Genomic DNA, 23,084 nt, shown 5'->3' with positions numbered 1-23,084 from the left:
TATGCTATTAAACACTTAGAAGATTACAGAGCCATTTGGGACAGGAAATAATTTTATGGTTCTTCATCCTCTTGGAAAATAAAAGCTTTACAAGACTTTGACCTTGAAATGCTGTTATCCAGCATCATTTTGCAAGACCTCTGCTTAGTAAACGTCACTGTATCAGTGCAAACCAGCCAACAATACTGGCTTAACAGTAAAAGCTGCCACAAACATGGCAGTTCTTACCAAGAGTGCAGCAACATCTGTTCCCTGCTGTTAGTGCTCTACAATCACATTCTGATACCCACACCTGAAATCAAAATCCTGTCCCTGAAGACTTTTAAATTGTTTTTCTTTCGAGTTTTGAGAAGTCTTAATTCAATTTGAAGGGACACGGCAAAGGTTTATCATCTTGAACACATTTATTAACCACTATGCTAGTCACTTCGAGATTATATAAGTGAATCAGATATAGACACTACTCTCAAGGAGTTTATAGGCCAGTAAAGGAGGTAAGACAAACATATAAATGACTCTAACACAAGATATGCCAGATGTGTCATTTGAGAGGAAAAGATACAGCACAGTGGGAATGCTTTACCAGAGCCGTGGGCTTGAGGAAACACTTTTTGCAGAGGGGCCACCTCACTCTCCTCCCTGAAGATCAGCCTACTTTATACCAACTTAAGATGGACTAAACATGGATTTCAATACCAAAAAATACCCGAGAGTCTAGGCTAAGGGGTCAGCATAAGCTAAAGAACAAAATGGAAAAGCACAGACAATGAAAAGGGAGAACAAGTGCAGTCTGGGTGCAGCAGCAGGAGCCTGCACACTCCCCCACAGAGCCACTGCCTGCTCTGAGCCCCCTCCACATACTTTTACCATTTTCATCATTTGCCTATTCACTTACCTTTCTCCCCAGCTAGACCCTGAACAACTTCAAGCCAGGAACTATACTTTTTTTTTTTTTTAAGTGTTTAAAAACCAAATGCCTAGGGCTTCCCTGGTGGCACAGTGGTTGAGAGTCCGCCTGCCGATGCAGGGGACACGGGTTCGTGTCCCAGTCCGGGAGGATCCCACATGCCGCGGAGCGGCTGGGCCCATGAGCTATGGCCGCTGAGCCTGCGCGTCCGGAGCCTGTGCTCCGCAATGGGAGAGACCACAACAGTGAGAGGCCCGCGTATCGCCAAAAAAAAGAAAAAAAAACAGATGCCTAGTACAGAATCTGGCACATAGTAAGTACTCAATAAATGATCAATAAATATATTTTAAGTGAAAAGACAAATTATTCCCATGTTTCAAGCACAGGTGAGTAGAGACAATAGCATTACTGAAAGAAACAGGGTTCCGAAGATAGAACACATACATTCATCTCCACAGCCTCCCAAAACCCACGTAAAACAACAGTAAAGAGAATTTTTCTCTCTATGCATAATTCACAAAGTAAAGGAGAATGGAGGAAGATATTAGAGCGACAAAACTATAAAGGCTAGAAAGAAAAAAGACAAGTGATAAGGGGACTCCTTAAAATTGAATCCTGAGCTCACAGTGGAGAAAGCCAAGAAGTAGCCCAATTCACACCAGAGAACCCCCAAAAGGCTCAGGAAGTGTTGGGCCTAGCACCTTCCAGTAAAGATGAAGCTAACACAGGAGAAATCATCGAAAGTCCCTTGAAATCCCTTCCCCTACTATGCCATCCAGATTGCCCTACTCTGGCTGAAGAAAGGAGGGTTAATCTACACCCAACAGTTGAGAGCAGGGTCACCATTCTGAAAATAGGGAATTTAAGAGAAAGTCTATATTCCAAGTGTTGAGATCTCTGCCTAGATATCTTCGTAGAACTTGCCAGCCAGACTTATACCCTACAGGAAGGGGACTGAAGATTTTTCTCTGAATACCCCACCAGATCAAGACAAAAGATTTAAAGAGTCTGAAATTAGGAGTTCACCATCAAAAAATGACAGCCAGATAACACTACAGGGAAACCCACTACAAATAAGTTCACAATTTCCTATCAGTCTTTTGGTGCTGCACTCTTTAAATGTGTTTGTTTGTTTGTCTGTATCTTATTATTTATTTTGGGCTGTGTTGGGTCTTCATTGTTGTGCACAGTCTTTTTCTAGTTGCGGTGAGCGGGGGCTACTCTTCATTGTGGTGCTCGGGCTTCTCATTGTGGTGGCTGCCCTTTGTTGCAGAGCACCGGCTCTAGGGCATGTGGGCTTCAGTAGCTGTGGTACACGGGCTCAGTAGTTGTGGCTCATGGGCTCTAGAGCACAAGCTCAGTAGTTATGGCACACACGCTTAGTTGCTCTGCGGCATGTGGAATCTTCCCAGACCAGGGCTCGAACCTGTGTCGCCTGCACTGGCAGGAGGATTCTTAACCACTGCGCCACCACGGAAGTCCCAGTGCTGCACTCTTTAAGCATGAGCAGATATCCAAGGATCAGGCAAATAAGATATAGCTCTAAAGTGCAGACAGAAACCAAAACCAACAAACAGAAAAAATAGCAACTATGAAAGAATATGAAAACTTAAAAAAAAACTATTACTAATACCCAAAAAAAGATAAAAGATATTGTACCCACGAAAAAAGAATAATATTAAAAAGGAAACTGATCATAAGAATGGGTACACTTAAAAATATGATAGCAGAAATTAAACACACAATAGAAGGAGTGAAATATAAAGCTAAATAAATCTTCCAAAATGTAGGACAAATGAACGAAGAAAAGAGAAAAATAAGAAAACATCCCTAATAGACATTCTAGAAAGAGAAACTAGAGAAGAATAAGTCATATAATTAAAGGAAACCTCCAGAACTGAAGGACATGAATTTCCAAATTGAAAGAGGCTATCGAGTGCCAAGCACAATAAATGAAGACAAACCCACATCAAGGCACATTATCATTAATTTTTTTAAATACTGGGAATAAAAAAAGATCTTAAAAGTTTCAAGACAGGAAAATAGATCACATACGAATCAGAATGGCATCAAACATCTCAAGAGAAACTTTGGAAGCTAGAAGACAAGAGAGCGAGCAATGTCTCCAAAATTCTAAGGAAAAATTACTTTCTTCTGTATGCAGTCAAAAATATAAATTAATGGGTTTCCTTGGTGGCGCAGTGGTTGAGAATCCGCCTGCCGATGCAGGGGACACGGGTTCATGCCCCGGTCCAGGAAGATCCCACATGCTGCGGAGCGGCTGGGCCCGTGAGCCATGGCCGCTGAGCCTGCGCGTCCGGAGCCTGTCCGCAACGGGAGAGGCCATAACAGTGAGAGGCCCAGGTATCGCCAAAAAATAAAAAATTACATATATATACAGACATATATATATATATATATATACACGTTAAGTATAAAGCTAGAAGAAAGACACTTTTAGACAGACAAGTTCTCAAAAATTTACCTCCCAGAGATTCTTTCTTAGAAAGCTAGAGGAGATTTTCCACCAAGCTGAGAGGGTAAACCAAGAAATTCAGGAAACAAGGGTTTCAACTCAAGAAAAAAGCAAAAGGAACTCCCAGGATGGCAGCTGAACACTGGGAATAGTACCACCAATCATAATGGAGCAAGGCAGAACCCTCTAAGAAAGTTATTTCTAAGAAAAGAAAATGTCAAATCAAATACCTGATACATTTAAATTATTTAAGAAAGAACTTAGGCAAGGGATAGTTTGAAGATGAATTAGTGGTATGCACATTTAAAAAATAATAGGAGGACTTCCCTGGTGGTCCAGTGAGAAGCTTCCACGCTTCCAATGTAGGGGGCCCGAGTTCAATCCCTGGTTGGGGAACTAGATCCCGTATGCCTGTCACAATTAAGAGTTCGTATGCACAACAAATAAGTCCGTGTGCTGCAACTAATACCTGGCTCAGCCAAAATAAATACATTTAAATAAATAAATGTCAACCTTTGGGCTTCCCTGGTGGCGCAGTGGTTAAGAATCCACCTGCCAATGCAGGGGACACGGGTTCGAGCCCTGGTCTGGGAAGATCCCACATGCCACGGAGCAACTAAGCCCATGAGCCACAATTCCTGAGCCTGCGCTCTAGAGTCCGCAAGCCACAACTACTGAAGCCCGCACCCAGAGCCCGTGCTCCACAACAAGAGAAGCCACTGCAGTGAGAAGACGGCACTTCACAACAAAGAGTAGCCCCTTCTGGCCGCAACTAGAGAAAGCCTGTGCGCAGCAATGAAGACCCAATGCAGCCAAAAATAAATAAATAATAAATAAATTTTAAAAATTAAAAAATAAATGTCAACCTTTAAAAAAAATAAACAAATGAAAAAAACAAAGCTTCACTGTTAAATATACAACATCTTTAATCCCAAAGAAAACAAAGTGTTGTACAGGAAAGGGGGAAAAAAATCATCATATACTACATGGCCCAACTGTGATCAGTCACAATGATGTAAAATTCCCGAACACTGATCTAATCAAAATCCTGAAACATATAGGAACCACAAAAAGTAGGTCAGTTTGGGGAAGAAAAAATGAAGAGTTCAGTTTGGAGCACAGTAAGTTTGAGGTACGGCATATTCTCTAAGTGACAGCAGTGAGCAGGCAGTTAAAGATGCAGGACACAGCACATAAGAGAAATGAGGGCTGGAGAGAACACATCTGAAAGTCACTCACGGAAGGGAGAAGAACTGAAGCCACAAGACCAGCTGAACTGGGATGGAAGAAAGGCGATGGAGATAGGTAGTCAAGATTAGAATGTTGAGGAAACAGCTATATTTTAATAGGCAGGAAAAAGAGTTAAAGAAGAGGTTAGAGACACAGAAAGAGAAAGAAGAAAACATTGATGTCAAATGAGTAGAGTTTCAAAAAGGAAACAGAAGGGGGTGTAACACAACCAGAAGAATAAGGACTGGATAAAGAAAATTACCGAATTTCACACTCATCCAAAGAGCATTAGATTTTACAACAAAAAAGAATGAAAACAAAATAAAACTGGATCTTACTCTTCAAGGGAATACAGGGAAGACAGGACCAGGCTAAAAAAGGGTTAAGTAATGAATAAGTAGTCAGAAGGTTGAGGCAAGTATAGGTGACTTAAGAAGTCTAGTCATAAAGGTCTAGTCAAAAAGAAAAACTGAATGACTATTTCAGAGGATAACACAATCAAGGAAGAATCAAAGGTTTTTCACTTTTTGGTTTTATCATGCTTAGGAAGGGCCAAGAACATCTGTAGGCTGTGGGAAAGGATTCAAAAGAGGAAAAAAAACTAAAGATGCAACATCGAAAGGAAATAACCAATGAGGCAAGGTCTCAGGGGAAGAAGGAAAAAAAGGAACAGTAGGCACAAACAGAGGACTTCCTGGGCACTGAGATGAGAAAAAAAGGGGAGTAGAAACTTTTTATGGCAATTTTTGAGGGGGCTCATGGCAGGGAGCTCTTGGGTGGTGTCAACCTTCTGAATAGGTATGAGGTAAGGTTATCTCCATAGAATGAAAGAGATACAGTGACATTGTTAGGGGCTTAGGAACAGCAGAAAAGGTTTGGAACAGGCACTATGGTGAATTCAGTTCGGGAAACAAATGGCAGCAAAGAAGGCCCAGTAGAGTTACACAGCTCAAACTTGTAGAACAGATAAATGGCCTGGTTTCACAACTTTCTTCAACATTAAGCAAACTAATAATAATGGAATCTTCCCAGAACTTGCATTAGCAATGGAGATAAGGTAAAAGGAGAACCTTCCATGAGATATAAAATGCCTTCTGAAGTCATTCACTTAGTAAAAACCAAGAAATAACAAGCTCATAGGACTAGAATAATCTTTCAGAAGAGGGTTGCGTTCACTGGGCCTCCAAAAAATCCTGATATGGTCATCCCAAAGAAGAGACAGATATTTGATATTTGTAGAGAATATGTCATAGAGGCCAAATCCATTTGGCTGAATATTCTAAGAATGCTCCAACATCTACTAGATGCCAGGAAATTATATCAAGTAGAATTCTACCCATAAAATTCCTAGATGCCCAGAAGTAATCTATACAAAAATGAGTTATCCTCAGTCAACAAAGAGATATCAAAGATTCAAACAGAGGATCAGCATCAAGAGAGTATAATTTGCTGTAACTTAGGAGTCACCTAGTAGCATTAACAGATCTCCTTCTCTAGAGATTCTAACAAACAAAATAGAGCCCAGAGGATTCAAGTATTTCCCCAAAAGAGGTATATGCCAAGAAAATTTACTGAGCACATGCTCTGAGTACAACTGTGTACAATGAACTTCAGAGAGATACAGAAAGATGACAAGGTCTCTGCAGATCATAAACCTATATTCAACCTTATCAAAGAAAAAGAAGACACATGAAAATGACTGAACTGAACAATAAAACAAATTTATAAGTGGAAATCAGAAGACCAAGCAGCTTCCATCTATCAATATATATAGATACAGGTATATAGTAAATATGTATATATTTGTTCTCAGAACCAGATGGATGGATGTCATAAGAGAACACCTTCTGAAGAAGGCTTTGCATTTACTTTTTAAATTTATAAAGTTTTGAGGGTCATTAAAAACTACAGACAAGTGAATTGGAGGCAAAAAAAATTCCAAAAAAGACTAATGAAACATATATAGGGACAGTAGCTGAAATAAGCCCCCAAAATTATCTTGCCCAGAAGTGACAATTAATGTACTGGACAGGATCAGAGGTAGCAGAATGATGGAAAGTGAAGAGCCGTAGAGGTGTGCCTGATGAGCCTGGGTCTACCACAGTTTAGAATTTGGTACATTTGTGTTCCAGCTAAAAATGGCAAGATGAAAACAGAGGTAGACAGTTAATCTAGCAGCTACATATTGGGATAAGGAAGGATGAAGAGTATATCTTAGAAGGCTGCTATCACACATGAGGGTATGACAGCATGAACCAGAGCAAACGCTACAGAATGGGAGGGGAAAAGGTAGACCAAGAGATGAGGAAGTCAAAGATGGATTGGATTTAACACCAAAGAAAGGAGAATCAATAAACAGGAGACCAGAATGACAGGAGAGAGGAATAAGAAAGTGGCATAGGGGGCTTCCCTGGTGGCGCAGTGGTTGAGAGTCCGCCTGCCGATGGAGGGGACGCGGGTTCGTGCCCCGGTTCGGGAAGATCCCACATGGCGTGGAGCAGCTGGGCCCGTGAGCCATGGCCACTTAGCCTGCGCGTCCACAGCCTGTGCTCCGCAACGGGAGAGGCCACAACAGTGAGAGGCCCGCGAACCCAAAAAAAAAAAAAAAAATTATATGAACTTTAAAGCATAAGGTAGTAAACCATTAATAAGCAATTATTATGACAACCAATTACAGTTATATTAAATATGCTCCTGGAAGTTGAAGGAAGAAGCTTTCTGTAGAAATGTGAAAAACAGAAACCTCTTTCTGTAAAACAATAAAATTATTTACAACCCATTTTAACAATGAACAAAAGCATACCTTTAATGTTCCATCAGCTGAACAACTAGCCAAAAGCTTATCATCTGGTGAAAATCTGCAGTGATTGACTGAATTTGTATGGCCAAACATGGTATTTCGACATTCTTTTTGATTCAGAGCCCAGAGCTATTTGAGAAAGATAAAAAGGTAACTGAAAAACTAGCATTGAATGGGGAAAAGTTAGAAATCAAGTGAAGTTCTTCCTTCCCTCCCAATTAAGCTTTTTCAGTTACAGGAAGCCATTCCATTCACAGTTTGACAAAGGTGTCAAACACAAAGGTGAACTTGTGATTAACAAGTAATGGGGCAGTCCTTAGATCAGCACCTAAATCTACTAAGGGACTTGAAGGTTTATCCAGACTTCAGTCTGAGCACTAAACTAGCTAAACAATTACTGTTTATTTTAACAAAGTAGTTTGAAATCATTATTATTTTACTCAGCTGTATAACAAGTAATATGTAAAATAAACTGCCCAATTTTTTTAGATGCTGTTATCCAACTCTAAAAATAGTCATTTCTAAGATTTCCCTATGCAAACATAGAGTCTACTAAAATCTATTAACGCTCTTAAAAAATGATTCAAAATGCAAAGATAGATATAAATACATTTGACGGGAAACATAAGGGATGTTAAACAGGGATGTTAAAGCAAGTTAAACAACCCTTCCTGGAAACAATCAACCAAATCCAGAAGGTGGGACATTCCACAGGATAAATGACTCAATTTTTCTAACAAATCAATGGCATAAAAAAAAGGGGAACATTTAAAGAATAAAAGATTTAAGAGACATATCAACCAAATGCCACTTGAAGTTTGGATTCTGACTCCAATAAATATATGGTAGAAAGATATGCTTTGAGACTAATAAGGAAAAAAGAACATGGATGAGGTATATTACAAAATTACTGTTTATTATGTTAGGTATGGTAATGGCATGGTATTTATGTTTTAGACCTCAGAGATTCATGCTTAAGTATTCTGGGTGAAATGATATGTCACCTGGGATTTGCTATAAAATGCTCTAATCCAAAAAAATGGGAGGTGGAGGGGGAATAAAATACAACTGGCAAATGTTGACAATTGTTGGAGCTAGACGATGGACACCACGAGAGTTACTATTCTCTCTCCTTTGGGGTATGTTTGAAAAGTATAAAAAATGTAAATAAAATGGGCAAGGGTGATTTATGCAAATTAGATTAAACACAGAAGAAGAAATCATTTACCTCCCAAAATTAATCTTAATAAAAATCCTTTGGAAATGATCAGTAAGTGAGTTAAGTCCTGTTCTTTATGTCCAACTCCATCCCTAGCTTCTTTTATCCCAGTCCCAGATAAACCCAATTCTGCAGATAATGCAAATTACATGGGAGCAGCATCAAATTTACATCTTTTCATTGGCTTCTCTCAGTTCAAAAAGCACAAGAAGGGCTTCCCTGGAGGTGCAGTGGTTAAGAATCCGCCTGCCAATGCAGGGGACACGGGTCCGAGCCCTGGTCCAGGAAGATCCCACATGCCACACAGCAACTAAGCCTGTGTGCCACAACTACTGAGCCTGGGCTCTAGAGCCCGCAAGCCACAACTACCGAGCCCATGCACTGCAACTACTGAAGCCCATGCGCCTAGAGCCCGTGCTCCGCAAGGAGAGAAGCCACCGCAATGAAAAGCCCACACATGCACCAAAGAGCAGCCCCCGCCCTCTGCAACTAGATAAAGCCCGTGCACAGCAACAAAGACCCAACGCAGTCAAAATTTAAAAAAAAAAAAAAAACACAAGAAGTGGGACTTCCCTGGTGGCGCAGTGGTTAAGAATCCATCTGTCAATGTGGGGGACACGGGTTCAAGCCCTGGTCCTGGAAGATCCCACATGCCGTGAAGCAAATAAGCCTGTACACCACAACTACTGAGCCTGCACTCTAGAGCCCACGAGCCACAAATACTGAAGCCCACGCACCCTAGAGCCTGTGCTCTGCAACAAGAGAAGCCACTGCAATGAGAAGCCCGCGCACCTCAATGAAGAGTAGCCCCTGCTCGCCGCAACTAGAGAAAGCCCACGCACAGCAACAAAGACCCAACGCAGCCAAAGAAATAAATAATTTTTTTTAAAAAAAGAACTTAAAGTTTATAAAAATAAGAGAATAGAACCCTTGCATAGGACATAGGATCCAGGACTTGAAAGAATACAATAAAATCAGATTTTTTTTTAAAAAAAAAAGGCACAAGAAGTAAGTCCTAATAGCCCTCATGGAAATGCAAGTGTGGAATGACCGGTCTTAAAGTAAAACGTGTCCTTATTCAAAACTGTTGACCAGGTTTCCCTGGTGGTACAGTGGTTAAGAATCCGCCTGCCAATGCAGGGGACATGGGTTCAAGCCCTGGTCCGGGAAGATCCCACATGCCGCGAAGCAACTAAGCCTGTGCGCCACAACTACTGAGCTTGCACTCTAGAGCCCACGAGCCACAACTACTGAGCCTGCATGCCACAAGCCACCACAATGAGAAGCCCACACACTGCAACGAAGAGTAGCCCCCGCATGCAGCAACGAAAACCCAACACAGCCAAAAATAAATAAATAAATAAATTTATCTTAAAAAAATTATCGAACATATGTGGAACAAATATCTATTTCTCGTTTTAGTTTGGTTTAAAATTTTTTCTTTTCCTATCAGTACATTTTTTCCCTCCTCTTTCTGATAACAGACCCTCTCTTTCGAATCTTGAATCAATAATTCAAGTGGAGCTGACCTCACTCCCACTCCCATCTGAGCTCGTCCCATTTCTACATGGCTAAACCTGTGACCCCTGGCCAATCGAAGGATTTCATCCTACTCACCGCTAGGGTTATTCTGAAATGCGCATGTAACCCAAACCATGTCAACTAGAGTTTTCTCTATGGGAAAACTATGGGACCTGGGAAAGAGCGAGTTTCCCTTCCTCTGTGATTATGAGCTGTAATATCCATGTAAGCCTGGAGCTAAGGATAGCCAAGTCTGCTGCACAGAAAGACTATGCCTGAATCAACAAAAAGGGAAACAGAGTCTAGAGATGGAGTGGGGGTTAGAGCCTGAGAACGTATTTAAGGCATCTGGAATCAGCTATGCCTGAAGCCACACTCCTTCTAGACTTTTCAGTTACAAGAGCCAATAATATATGTTGTCGTTGTTGCTTAAGCTAATATGAAAGTTTCTACCCCTGCAACCAAAGGATCCCTGATTAATACAATATATGAAAAAAAAGGAGATGTTGTGATGTATCTATCAAATTTATCTACATAATTCTCCACACTTACTTTGAGGAAGCAGTCATTTGAACCAGTGGCTAAGAGAAGGTGATTACTATTGTTGGTGAAGTGGCAGCAATTGACTTGCTCTGAGTGCTCATCATAGGTATTTACTAGTTCCCCAGACATAGAATTCCAAATCTAAAGAGAATAGAGAAAATAAAATTTACAAGTACCCCTTATTTTCAAAGAGAAAACAGAGAGGAGGCAAAGCAAATGTGAGCTGTTTTGCAGATTTTCCCAGACATGATACTAATGTATACCTCCCCCTTCCCTAAATTAGGTCAGCATTTTGCCAGAATGTTTTTTTAAATTACCTGCAAGTCTACCTGCAAGTAATGTAAAACATTACATTTTTCAAGGGCAAGATTTCACATGTTCATATGAATTGACAGCAGGCAGAAAAGTGCTATAAAAGGGATGGAATAATGGACTTCAGATCAGAAAAATTAATCAGAGCCAATCTAAGACCTGGCTCTACCACTTATAAGTTGTGTGTGCATAGTCAAGTCCTTAATTTACCTGCATTTCAGTTCCCCCCTCTGTAAAATGGGGATACTTGTACCCATCTTACACAATGCATGGTGTCAAATGACAAAGAATTTGATTAGTGTTCTGCTGACTTCAAGGTACTAATAAATAAGTAAAGGCAAATGGCTCAGTGAAAAAAAATAAAGGCTTTAGATTCTGAGGGAAACCTAGCTTTCAACCCTGGTGCCATCAGGCATTAGTTAATATGAGCCTGGGCAAATGACTTCATCTCTGAACCTGTTTCCTCATCTCTAAAATGGGATCAACACTTACTTTTCAATTGTGAGAAATTGATAATGTAATATAAGAAAGTGTGTAGTATAAAGCCTCATGCAGTGTTCTCAGTAAAAAGTAATCATTTTCCTAGTTACTATGTAAGTAGTCTGTTTCATCAAACAAACAAAAGAAATAAATTACCTAATGAATTTTCACTGGGCTTTGGACTTTTAGAGATACTAATGTCCCTCCCATAGCATTTTCTTTTATCTTATCAAAGCACTCTCCAGAGATCCAAAGAGTTTATTTTAAAGTTCTGTAATAAGTATTTCTGCCTCTTGCTTTAAATTTCTTACAAATAGAAACTTGAGCCACATAGCTCTGACTCTGGAACACCACAGAATGGCCAACTCCAAGTCTGCCTCAGAATAGAGGTTATAGAGTGAATTAACTGGTTGGTTGTAAAGCCACATAGAGAGTCCAATCTATCAAGAAGATTTTTCCAAAGTCTCAATTTAGTCTGGACACTCCGGGGTCCTCTTCAAGTAGATGCAAACTCCACAAAAACTCTCAAGCCAACTTTCTTGCTCCCAAGTCCACTAAGGCCCACCGTGCCACCTAAACAGATTCAGCATTCCACACCCCTTTTGAAAAAAGCCCACAATGAGGTCTCCCCTCCATTTATCAAATAAAATATTCCCCTAGACTTCACTTTCTCTTAAATTCCATAAAAATACTCTGGCTAAAAGCCAAATTTAGGGACAAGAAACAAAAAAAAGAATAATTAACAAAGATAAAAATTACCCTGTGGGTTTTCTTTTCTCTGTTTACTTTGTAGACTAGTAACCTGATTGTTAGTATGTTTATTCATCTAGTTTTGCATTGAATGTAAGCCAGCTCATAAAGGTAAAAAAAAATCTGGGTTGCATTTCACAAATTATATATTTTACAACAGGAATCGATCTCAGACAATAATTTTGTGCAGCAACACTTCCGACCACAGTACACTTAGAGATTTCAACTGATATTTAACCCACAGACCTGTCAATAAGTGTCAGGCAAATTCATTAATCTGAAATTGTGTTTCCCAGCTGCCTGATAAATATAAACATCAGCTGTGTTTCCTAGGCTAATCAACCTAGGCATTTTTGCTTGTGCTTAAAACTAAAAAGTTTTAGACAGATTTACAATGGATAAAACTGGTTTGCCTCAAGTTAGTAGACCAATAGGCAAGAGTCCTTTAACTCTACTTACTCTAGCCCCTCTATTACAGAAAAAGAAAATAAATTCTGTGGTGATTACAACTCAAGAGGAAAATATTTCCCTACCTTCACTTTTTTATCCACTGAGCAGCTTGCTATATATCTGTCATCTGCAGAGAATGCACAGCAAAGCACTTCATCCTCATGAGCCTTGATTTCTAGAAGTTTCTCTCCTGTTTCAGCTTTGAAAACCTATATAAGCAACAATAAAATCTTTTTACTATACCTATTTAACCATGGGCCATCATTCAATAAAAATATTTCTTTAAAAGATCTTTATCACTGTTATTTTGCAACAGAAATGAACATTGGCAATATCACTGCAAAAATGAGAATTTCTGTCAGAATTCGTATGCCTTAACATAAAAAGAAAATCATCCTGCCCCTCCCAAAAAAAAAGAAAAAAGGAACTTCCCTGGTGGGCCAGTGGTTAAGACTCCACGCTCCCACTGCAGGGGGTCCGGGATCGATCCCTGGTCAGAGAAGTAAGATCCTGCCTGCCGAATAGTGCAGCAATCAATCAATAGAGCTGACAGTAGCTTCAGTTCTTGAGAACAGTTTGGCAAATTCTTAACAATCAGTAGAAAACACTTCATTCAATATGCTTTCTGCACTCAAAAGCCAAAATTAATAAAAGTAGTAATAAAGTACACACATAGAAATAAGGCTTACAATCATAATCTTGCAATCTTAAATTTAAATGTTTTAACTAGTTTTTGTTTCCTTCAAAATCAAAAGGTTGAGTACCAATTTAAAGAAAAGCACTCATTCATGTTTTCTGAAAACAAATGAGAAATTAAAATTCCTTCAAGCGCCTAAGGAAATAATCTAGTCCAATTCCTATTTACAGTCAGAAATCTATGCCCAAGCCTATGATAAAATAGGTATTTTACACAGTCACTGTTTTTTGGGGGGTTTTTTTTTGCGGTACGCGGGCCTCTCACTGTTGTGGCCCCTCCCGTTGCGGAGCAACAGGCTCCGGACGCGCAGGCTCAGCAGCCATGGCTCACGGGCGCAGCTGCTCTGTGGCATGTGGGATCTTTCCGGACCGGGGCACGAACCTGTGTCCCCTGCATCGGCAGGCGGACTCTCAACCACTGCGTCACCAGGGAAGCCCCACAGTCACTGTTTTTTAATCAGAGTCCTATTCACTGTGCTATGAAGTCCTTATGTCTTTTAACAGTTATCATTTCCTCATTACCCTTAGCTGTCACATGGATGACAAGAACTGACTGCTAGGGTAAAAGGCACTTCTATGTCACTTGGCAAGTTTAGAATTATGAAAATACACCACCATATCTTTTAAATCTATAGAGAAAGCTTTCATAAAATGTTCAAGAGATCTGAACATTTCTCTATTCTTAATGTGCAATTTTCTTGAATTTTAGAATTCTAAAATAAATTCTAAACGCACAGTATTTAGAAATAAAATATATTCTAATATGCACAGTATTAGGTGCATGACTCTTTGAATTTTTCTCAAGAGATAGGTTTACCTGCAAGTTTTTATCAGCTCCACAAGAAGCTATCCTTTGACCATCCTCAGAAAAGCAAGCATGGTACACAGCATCTGTATGAGGGCGGACGACCAAGCGGGAGAGATTCTTGATGTTTTCTTTGTTTCTACATATAAGGGAAAAAATGAACAGAAACCCAATAAACAAGAGTAAAAGTAATTATTTTCTTTCAGTAATAAACTGTCTTTTAACATAATTATGTTCCAAAAGACACAAAACTCTTAAAATTAAATTACCAATATGTAAATGACAGCACACATCACCTGAGGAAAAAAGCATAATATAACAAAAGCAGCATTTTAAGATAAATGCTACGCTATATCAAGCAACCTGTCATGTACTACAAATATCACTGAGTTGGAAGAAATCTAGTTAATCAAATACATGTCAGTTTTTATTTTCCTCTAATACATTAATAACAACATGTGCAGAGAAAACATTATAAGAGGATAACCTCAAAAAAATCTCCATCTTGGGCTTCCCTGGTGGCACAGTGGTTGAGAGTCCGCCTGCCGATGCAGGGTTCGTGCCCTGGTCCGGGAAGATCCCACATGCCGCGGAGCGGCTGGGCCCGTGAGCCATGGCCGCTGAGCCTGTGCGTCCGGAGCCTGTGCTCCGCAACGGGAGAGGCCACAACAGTGAGGGGTCCGCGTACCGCAAAAAAAAAAAGAAAACTCCATCTTTTTCAAAAGGAAAGAGCTATAGCAAAATGAAGCTCATTACCTAACTAAAGTATGACACTACACCCACCATTATGATGTGCACTTTAAAACCATTCTTCTCTAACTACAATTATTCAGATATAGAGAAAAAAAGTAATGTCATTTTCTTTGTATCTTAATCTACTAAATACTAAGTATTGCACTAGTAAAGATATTATTTCACAAAGGCAAAAGGGTAAAGGAATGTGATGTTTACTTAAAATGGGGAAAGTATTAGAACAGTGTCAGAATTCCACATATATACACCCCAGTCACTGTGAGTAAATATGTTAAGTGGTATCATGCTTATCTTAAGAGGAAAAGGTTAGGCGTCAGATAAACCTAAAGGGCAACCCTGCTTCTACTACTTATTAGGTGTGTAAACTTATGCAAATTACTTAACCTAGTAAGTTTCCTTTTCCTCATATGTAAAATGTGAGTAATGATACCTGCTCTGAACAGGTATCACACACAAAACAGACCAAATGAAAAAAGGGAACACAAAGGTAAATCAGACTTAAACCTGGCCTAGAAAGTATTAAACTTCACTAGAAGTGATAAAACAAACAACTATAAAAACTAGAGTGATGAGAATCTGGAGGATAAACAGGTAAGCTACTGGCAAAGTTTAGAGAATCAGATTAAGAAAGTACATCCCCCGATCTATCTACTCAATTCCTCAAAGCTCGGAAAGTGACCTGTCACAATGATGGACATGTGGCCAAAAATTATTAGATAAATAACAAACGAATGCATGAATGATTACTCTGAAAGATGAAACTCAAATTACGTTTATACCAACCTAAACTTTCTACAGAAGAAAAAAAAAGCTTTCTAGTACTGAAAAGTAAAGCATTCTTTGAATATGACCTGGTCAAACCCAGTTAAAAAGATACAGCTATTAATAATGACTAACCATCCTATGAGAACATCACAGGTTGAAATGCAGTTGATGAAGTGGAAAAAAAAAAAAAAAACAGCAAGAAAAAGTAAAAATAACAAACTCAACATTCAAAAGAGAACAAGAACTAAACCAATGCCCATCTGATTATCAGACCAAGTATCACAATTCTATTTTAGTCACCAACTAAAACATGAATTCAGTTGATCTTCTACAAATTTCTCTTGATTATCAACTACATGTACCAGGCAAAATGTTAAATGCTATTTATCCTTTTATTTAAATAAACTTATTTATTTTTTATCTATTTTTATTTTATTTTTGGCTGCATTGGGTCTTCGTTGCTGCGTGCAGGCTTTCTCTAGTTGCAGCGAGCGGGGGCTACTCTTCATTGTGGTGCGCAGGCTTCTCATGGCGGTGGCTTCTCTTGTTGCAGCGCACAGGCTCTAGATGCACGGGCTTCAGTAGTTGTGGCATGTGGGCTTCAGCAGTTGTGGCTCACGGACTCTAGAGCACAGGCTCAGTGCTGTGGCGCACGGGCTTAGTCGCTCCACAGCATGTGGGATCTTCCCAGACCAGGGCTAGAACCTGTGTCCCCTGCATTGGCAGGTAGATTCTTAACCACTGCACCAAGGAAGCCCTATCCTTTTCTTTTTTAATCTCTTTTTTTTTTTTGGCCACACAACGTGGCTTGAAGGATCTTAGTTCCCCAACCAGGGATAGAACCCAGGCCCTCTGCAGTGAAAGCACAGAATCCTAACCACTGGACCACCAGGGAATTCCCTAAATGCTATTTATTCTTAAAAACAACAACTAACATTCATTGAGCACTTTCTATGATCTAGGTACTGTTCTAAGCCAACCTATGTAGGTGTGTACGTTTGTGTATACACACACACTCATTTAATCCTCACAACAATGCTATGAATAGTACCACTAGGCAAGAGAAGTTGGATAACTTTCTCCTAATGATACACAACTAAAAAATAGCAGAGCTGGAATTCAAGCCCAGGCAGTCTAGAGCCAGAGTCTGTGATTTTAACCTCCAAACGTTCTATATTACAGAATGGATAGATAATTATGGAAAAAAACAAGTAAACAGAAAACCACCGTAAAATGACACAATGCTATGATATTGAGTAAACAAGTATTCTAGAATACAGACAGATCTCAATGAATTAGGTGGCTGCTTCCAGGGAGAGTGAAACCTCTTCCCAAGAAAATGTTAAAGAATGGTGAACTCTGGGAAGTGAGAAGGTAGGGGAACATGAAGAGTCTCTGACTTTTCATTTTACATCCCTCTAACACTGATTTAAAAAAAAAAAAAATCAGGAACATGGATTGCTTTAAAACAAAAATAAAATCAATGAAAAATTACAATTTAATTTTTTGAGGAATTCCCTGGTGGTCCAGTGTTTAGGACTTGGCACTTTCACTGCCATGGGCCCGGGTTCAATGCTTGGTCAGGGAACTAAGATCCCACAGGTTGCACGGTGCAGCCAAAAAGTAAAATAAAATAAAATTTAAACTTTTTTTAATTTAATTTTTAATTTAAAAAAAATTTTTTTAACTCTCTCCTTTACGGAAACTTACCAGAATCCCTCATCCATCCAAGCTAAATCACCCATTTTACCTCTATTTTATACATTACTTCTGTTGCATTTATCACATTATAATTATCTGTTTAAACTTCTTTCTTCACTACTAGATTGTAAGCTCCTTGGGGAGAGCCTTAGCACCTAGTAATAGTGCTTTAGCACAGTAGAGAAACTCAAATATTTGTTGAACTCAACTGAATTAGGGAAACCACCTATGGCAACCTGAATTATTTGGAAAGAAGGTCCAGGGCTATATAGATCACAGACAATATCAACCAGGAGGTCAATTTAGATATAAATTATACATGTGAAAAGATGACCATTCATACTTATTATCAAAAGGAGCACGAAAATAAAGCCAGACCCACAGTTTAAATCACATTCAGCAAGCCACATGAGCTCAGTCAAATCTCAACCTATCTGTGCCTCAATTTTCTCATTTGTAAAGTAGGGCAAATAATATTTACGCTATAAGCATTGTTTTGAAGATAAAATGAACAATGTACGTGAGCATATAGTATATAATAGGCATTAAAAAGATAGTAGTTTACCCTTTCCTTTTACAAATTCATAAGATTAAGATAAGAACACAACTGAATGGCCTCTTAGGAGCTAGAAGAATCAGGATTCAGTGGAAGTTTAATATGGGCTATATGCAAGGCAAAGTGCTCATCACTTTATATCCAATATCTGATTTAAATCTTCACAAAAACAGCGCTTACCTCAAAGGATTGTTATCTCTATTTCACGTATGAGAAAGAAGAGTAACCTGCTACTTGTTCAAAATCACAAAACTCTTAGGTTTTAGAACTAAGTCTCAAACCTAGGTTTGTAGCTTCAAAAACAATGCTCTTTGCTACTATACTGTATTACAATAAGTGAAGCATTTATATTAATATTTAGGATGACTTGTCAAAAGTCATCTTATAGGCAAGCATCTATTTTTATGGACTCTGAAAATATGTATTTCTCCTATGGTTACTTCTCTAGAACTTTTCAATAAGTAAGAATGCTTATTAAAAGTTTGAGCCCTATCCAAAGTAGTTAAGTCTTCCCGCAGTGAACTTATTCACTACCTGAAAAATAATGACACAGTTAGTGCTGTTCCCTTTGGTTTCTCTCCTAACCTACTTACATCCATTCCATGTAAAGCATTCCGTTATCGACCTCCTGCTTGGCCTTCAGCTTAGCTTGCTGATAAACTTCTGAAGTTTCCAGTTCACAGAGGCCCAGTTGTACAATATTAGGAAATGGCTGTCGTCCAAGAAGATGTCCATTTAAAGACAAAAACTCCTGGAAATTCTCACAGACTGTACCATCCTATGAACAAAATGAAATCTCTTAGAAATGTAACCAGAGCCCAGATCTGACATTTTTTTGTTTCTGTGATTTTGTCACTTTAAAGGCTTAAATATTCTCTATACGAGCTAAAATTAAATAGCCAACCATTAATAACAAATACAAAGTGATCCTCTTCGGACTTTTAAACATAGGGTAAAAAAAAAAAAATCTCATTATCTAAGTGCTACCTTCTTAACACATTCTCTTCCCTAAGAAAAACACTGAACACTTTACTTCCCCAGCTTTCAAACCTCAATCCTTTCCACAGCAGGAGAGGAAGCAAAATAATTAGAATAATCAAAGATTAAGTAAGGAAATTATCACTCTTCACCTCTGCTATTTTGTTCATCCCCACTATTAAACCTAGAATTAAATGTCAAAATGAGATGTCCTTTAAGGACTTGTTTTTCATAATAAAATATACCTTTTCATCCAACATATGCCTGTATTCCACAAATTCATGAATCAGATGAGCAGGGCCTACGAGCTCCGTTTTTGCTTTAATCCAATCCAGGGAAAACATTAAAGCACACAGTTCCTTAAAAAAAAAAAAAAAAAAGATCAGGAGCACCGTTAAAGAGATCAAAGAATTTTAAATCTACCATCATTATCCTAACATTACTGAGAGAAACTTAGCAGATGCCTAGAATTTAAGGACAAAAAGGAACGTATCATTAACAGTTCCAAAGAAACAAAAAATGGACCTCACACCTTAATTCAAAATAAATTTCAGATGGATTTTTCAGACTTAAATATAAAATAGAAACTTCAAAAAATACTAAAAGAGGGCTGCCCTGGTGGCGCAATGGTTAAGAATCCACCTGCCAATGCAGGGGACACAGGTCCGAGCCCTGGTCCGGGAAGATCCAACATGCCGCAGAACAACTAAGCCCATGCGCCACAACTACTGAGCCTGCGCTCTAGAGCCCACGAGCCACAACTACTGAAGCCCACGCGCCTAGAGCCTGTGCTCCCAACAAGAGAAGCCACCGCAATGCGAAGCCCACGCACCACAATGAAGAGTAGCCCCCGCTCGCCGCACCTAGAGAAAGCCCTCATGCAGCAGGGAAGACCCAAAAACAAACAACCAAAAATAAAATAAATAAATTTAATTTAATTTTTTAAAATATACTAGAAGATACAGATATTTACTATTTTTGTAACCCTGGGGTTAAGGAAATTTTTATAAACACGACCCCAAAGCAAAATACTGAAAAGAAAAATAGTGGTGCATTTAACTACATAAAAACTCAAATGTTCAATATAGTCAAAAAAAAAATATATATATATATATAAATAAAATTTAAGACAAAAAATAAACCAGGAAAAAAATTTATTTACAAATGTATGACAGATGAAGGCTTAATATTTTTATTAAAAATTCTAATAAAAGAGTAAGAAACAGATAAACACTCCAATAGAAAAACAGGTAAAGGCAATCACTGGATGAGAGCCAATTCACAAAATTAAAAGCACAAATAGCCAAAAATCTCACCAGTAATCAAAGAGAAACAACGAAGATTTACTATATTTTAACATCAGATTTCTAAAGACTAAAAGGAATGATAAAAATGTTAGCTAGAATCACAGGAAATGAACACCCTCATACACTGCTGGTAGTGATGTAAATCAGAGCGCCCTTCTAGAGGACAGTTTAGCAATCTGTATTAAAATTCGAACTGTACACATCATTGACCCAGAATTACACTTATGTTCCCTAAAAAAATAAGTCAGACAATTGTGCTTAAGCAATCTGACCATCCACCAACCAACTGACCAATCATAATGTACCTATACAATTAAATAGTATGCAGCTTTAAAAATTACGTCAATCTATTATATATAAACTGACATAGAAAGATAACCCTGAACTACAATTAAGTAGGAAAAACAAGATATAAGACTATATTTCTGTCATGATCCCATTCTGGTTTAAAGAACAGGTGTGTGTATCTGAGCAGCAAAATGATTTGGAAAGCTACACATAAAAGCATTAGCGGGCTTCCCTGGTGGCACAGTGGTTGAGAGTCCGCCTGCCGATGCAGGGGACACGGGTTTGTGCCCCGGTCCAGGAAGATCCCATATGCCGCAGAGCGGCTGGGCCCGTGAGCTATGACTGCTGAGCCTGCGCGTCCGGAGCCTGTGCTCCGCAACAGGAGAGGCCACAACAGTGAGAGGCCCGCGTACCACAAAAAAAAAAAAAAAAAAGCATTAGCAATGGTTGTGATCTTCATTTTCTTCACTTAGTTTTTTCCTCAGTTTTTCCAATGAAAGTAAACTATTATCTTTAAAAATCAGGGAAAAAAGTTTAAAAAAAATGAAAGGAACTGAATCCTGTCACACTACCATACATATCAAAAGTTTTTAAAAGATGCATTGACCCAATAATTCCACTTCAAGAAATTTCCAAAGGAAATAATACAGGTGTGAAGACAAGAATTTCATTACAGCAACATAAGAGTAAAAAAAAGAAAAGAAAACAACCTAAGTGTTCAACAATTGAAGTTCAGCTAAGTAAATCAGAGCACAGATATTTATTGGAATACTGTCATTCCAATGTAGATTATTAAACGTAAACTGTATGTAACCAAGAGATTAAAGTACCTAAGATTGAAAAATTATTCAAAGTATATATGGGTTTTTTTAACATCTTTATTGGAGTATAATTGCTTTACAATGGTGTATTTCTGCTTTATATCAAAGTGAATCAGCTACACATATGCATATATCCCCATCTCTTCCCACTTGCGTCTCCCTCCCTCCCACCCTCCCTATCCCACCCCTCTAAGTGGTCACAAAGCACAGAGCTGATTTCCCTGTGCTATGCGGCTGCTTCCCACTAGCTATCTATTTTACATTTGGTAGTGTATATATGTCCATGCCACTCTCTCACTTTGTCCCAGCTTATCCTTCCCCCTCCCCGTGTCAAGTCCATCCTCTAGTAGGTCTGCATCTTTATTCCCATCTTGCCCCTAGGCTCTTCATGACCATTTTTTTTTTTTTAGATTCCATATATATGTGTTAGTATATGGTATTTGTTTTTCTCTTTCTGACTTACTTCACTCTGTATGACAGACTCTAGGTCCATCCACCTCACTACAAATAACTCAATTTGGTTTCTTTTTATGGCTGAGTAATATTCCACTGTATATATGTGCCACATCTTCTTTATCCATTCATCTGTCGATGGACACTTAGGTTGCTTCCATGTCCTGGCTATTGTAAATAGAACTGCAATGAACGTTGTGGTAGATGACTCTTTTTGAATTATGGTTTTCTCAGGGTATATGCCCAGTAGTGGGATTGCTGGGTCGTATGGTAGTTCTATTTTTAGTTTTTTAAGGAACCTCCATACTGTTCTCCATAGTGGCTGTATCAATTTACATTCCCACCAGCAGTGCAAGAGGGCTCCCTTTTCTCAAAGTATATACGGTTTTCTAAAATGTTAACATTGTGAGTAGTTAATTGGTAGTCATAACTTCAAATATCATCTATGTGCTGAAGATTCCCAAATTTTATCTTTAGTCCACAGTTTTCCCCAGAAATCCAGATTCATATATCCAACTGTATGCTAAATATATCCAGTCAGATGTCTTAATGTGTACACCAGACTTAATATATTCCAAATGAGTTCCTAACCTTCCCTTTACCCCTGGTATAATACCTGTTTGACCCACAGCTATCCCAAACTCAGTTCATGGCAACTCCAATCTTTGAACTGCACAAGCTTGGAGTCATCTTTGACTCTTCTCTTTTTCTTACAATGTACATCAAATCCATCAGCAAATCATGATGACTGAAAGCCAAATCATCATTTCCTTTCTCCTTGCACACTTTTTTCTTCTTCTGAGCACTTAGTACCCCACTAACATATGATAAATTTATTTGTCCCGTGTCAATCTCCCCCCAGAATGTAAGCTCAATGAGAGCAGGGACTTTGTGCCTGTGGTATATCCTTCATAATGAAGACCACCACCAGTACACAACAGGCACTCCATAAATATTTGCTGAATGAATGAATATACTTTCCCACTCTCCATTTCCTCTCAGAACTTAAAAACAAATCCATATTGTCCACAAAGGATAGCTACTGGTATGAAGAGACTGAATTTTTAGGTGGTTCATTTACTGCAGTTACTAAGGTACCTGCAGGTAAAAACAGTAACAAAAACAAAATTACTTACACAGGTTATAACCCTATTTTTACTAATAAAAGAAAATTCTAAACATAGGACAAAATAAAAGAGATAAAAGAAAATAGTTTTTTAAATGAGTAATCTTGGGCTTCCCTGGTGGTGCAGTGGTTGAGAGTCCGCCTGCC

The 23,084-nt window shown here is 38.8% G+C and overlaps 1 protein-coding gene across 5 annotated transcripts in view; it reads right to left on the bottom strand.

The window, feature by feature from the left end:
• Positions 1–23,084, bottom strand: part of APAF1 (apoptotic peptidase activating factor 1) — an 88,252-nt gene that overhangs the window by 38,411 nt on the left and 26,757 nt on the right. For 4 of the 5 annotated variants that reach the window (XM_007467163.1, XM_007467165.1, XM_007467164.1 and 1 more), the window contains exons 10-15: positions 19,188–19,301; positions 18,558–18,742; positions 14,202–14,328; positions 12,772–12,897; positions 10,706–10,837; positions 7,417–7,542 (exon numbers count right to left, since the gene is read on the bottom strand). The exons of the other annotated variant lie outside the window; for it this stretch is intronic. In XM_007467163.1, coding sequence (XP_007467225.1) covers positions 7,417–7,542; positions 10,706–10,837; positions 12,772–12,897; positions 14,202–14,328; positions 18,558–18,742; positions 19,188–19,301 — 810 coding nt within the window. The remainder of the gene's footprint in view (positions 1–7,416; positions 7,543–10,705; positions 10,838–12,771; positions 12,898–14,201; positions 14,329–18,557; positions 18,743–19,187; positions 19,302–23,084) is intronic. 5 annotated transcript variants of the gene reach the window in all.

The sequence above is a fragment of the Lipotes vexillifer genome, unplaced genomic scaffold (genome assembly GCF_000442215.2).
Source record: "Lipotes vexillifer unplaced genomic scaffold, Lipotes_vexillifer_v1.1 scaffold237, whole genome shotgun sequence".
Taxonomy (NCBI): domain Eukaryota; kingdom Metazoa; phylum Chordata; class Mammalia; order Artiodactyla; family Lipotidae; genus Lipotes; species Lipotes vexillifer.
Note: the sequence above shows the minus strand (reverse complement) of the source record. Positions and strands in the feature narration are given on the sequence as shown.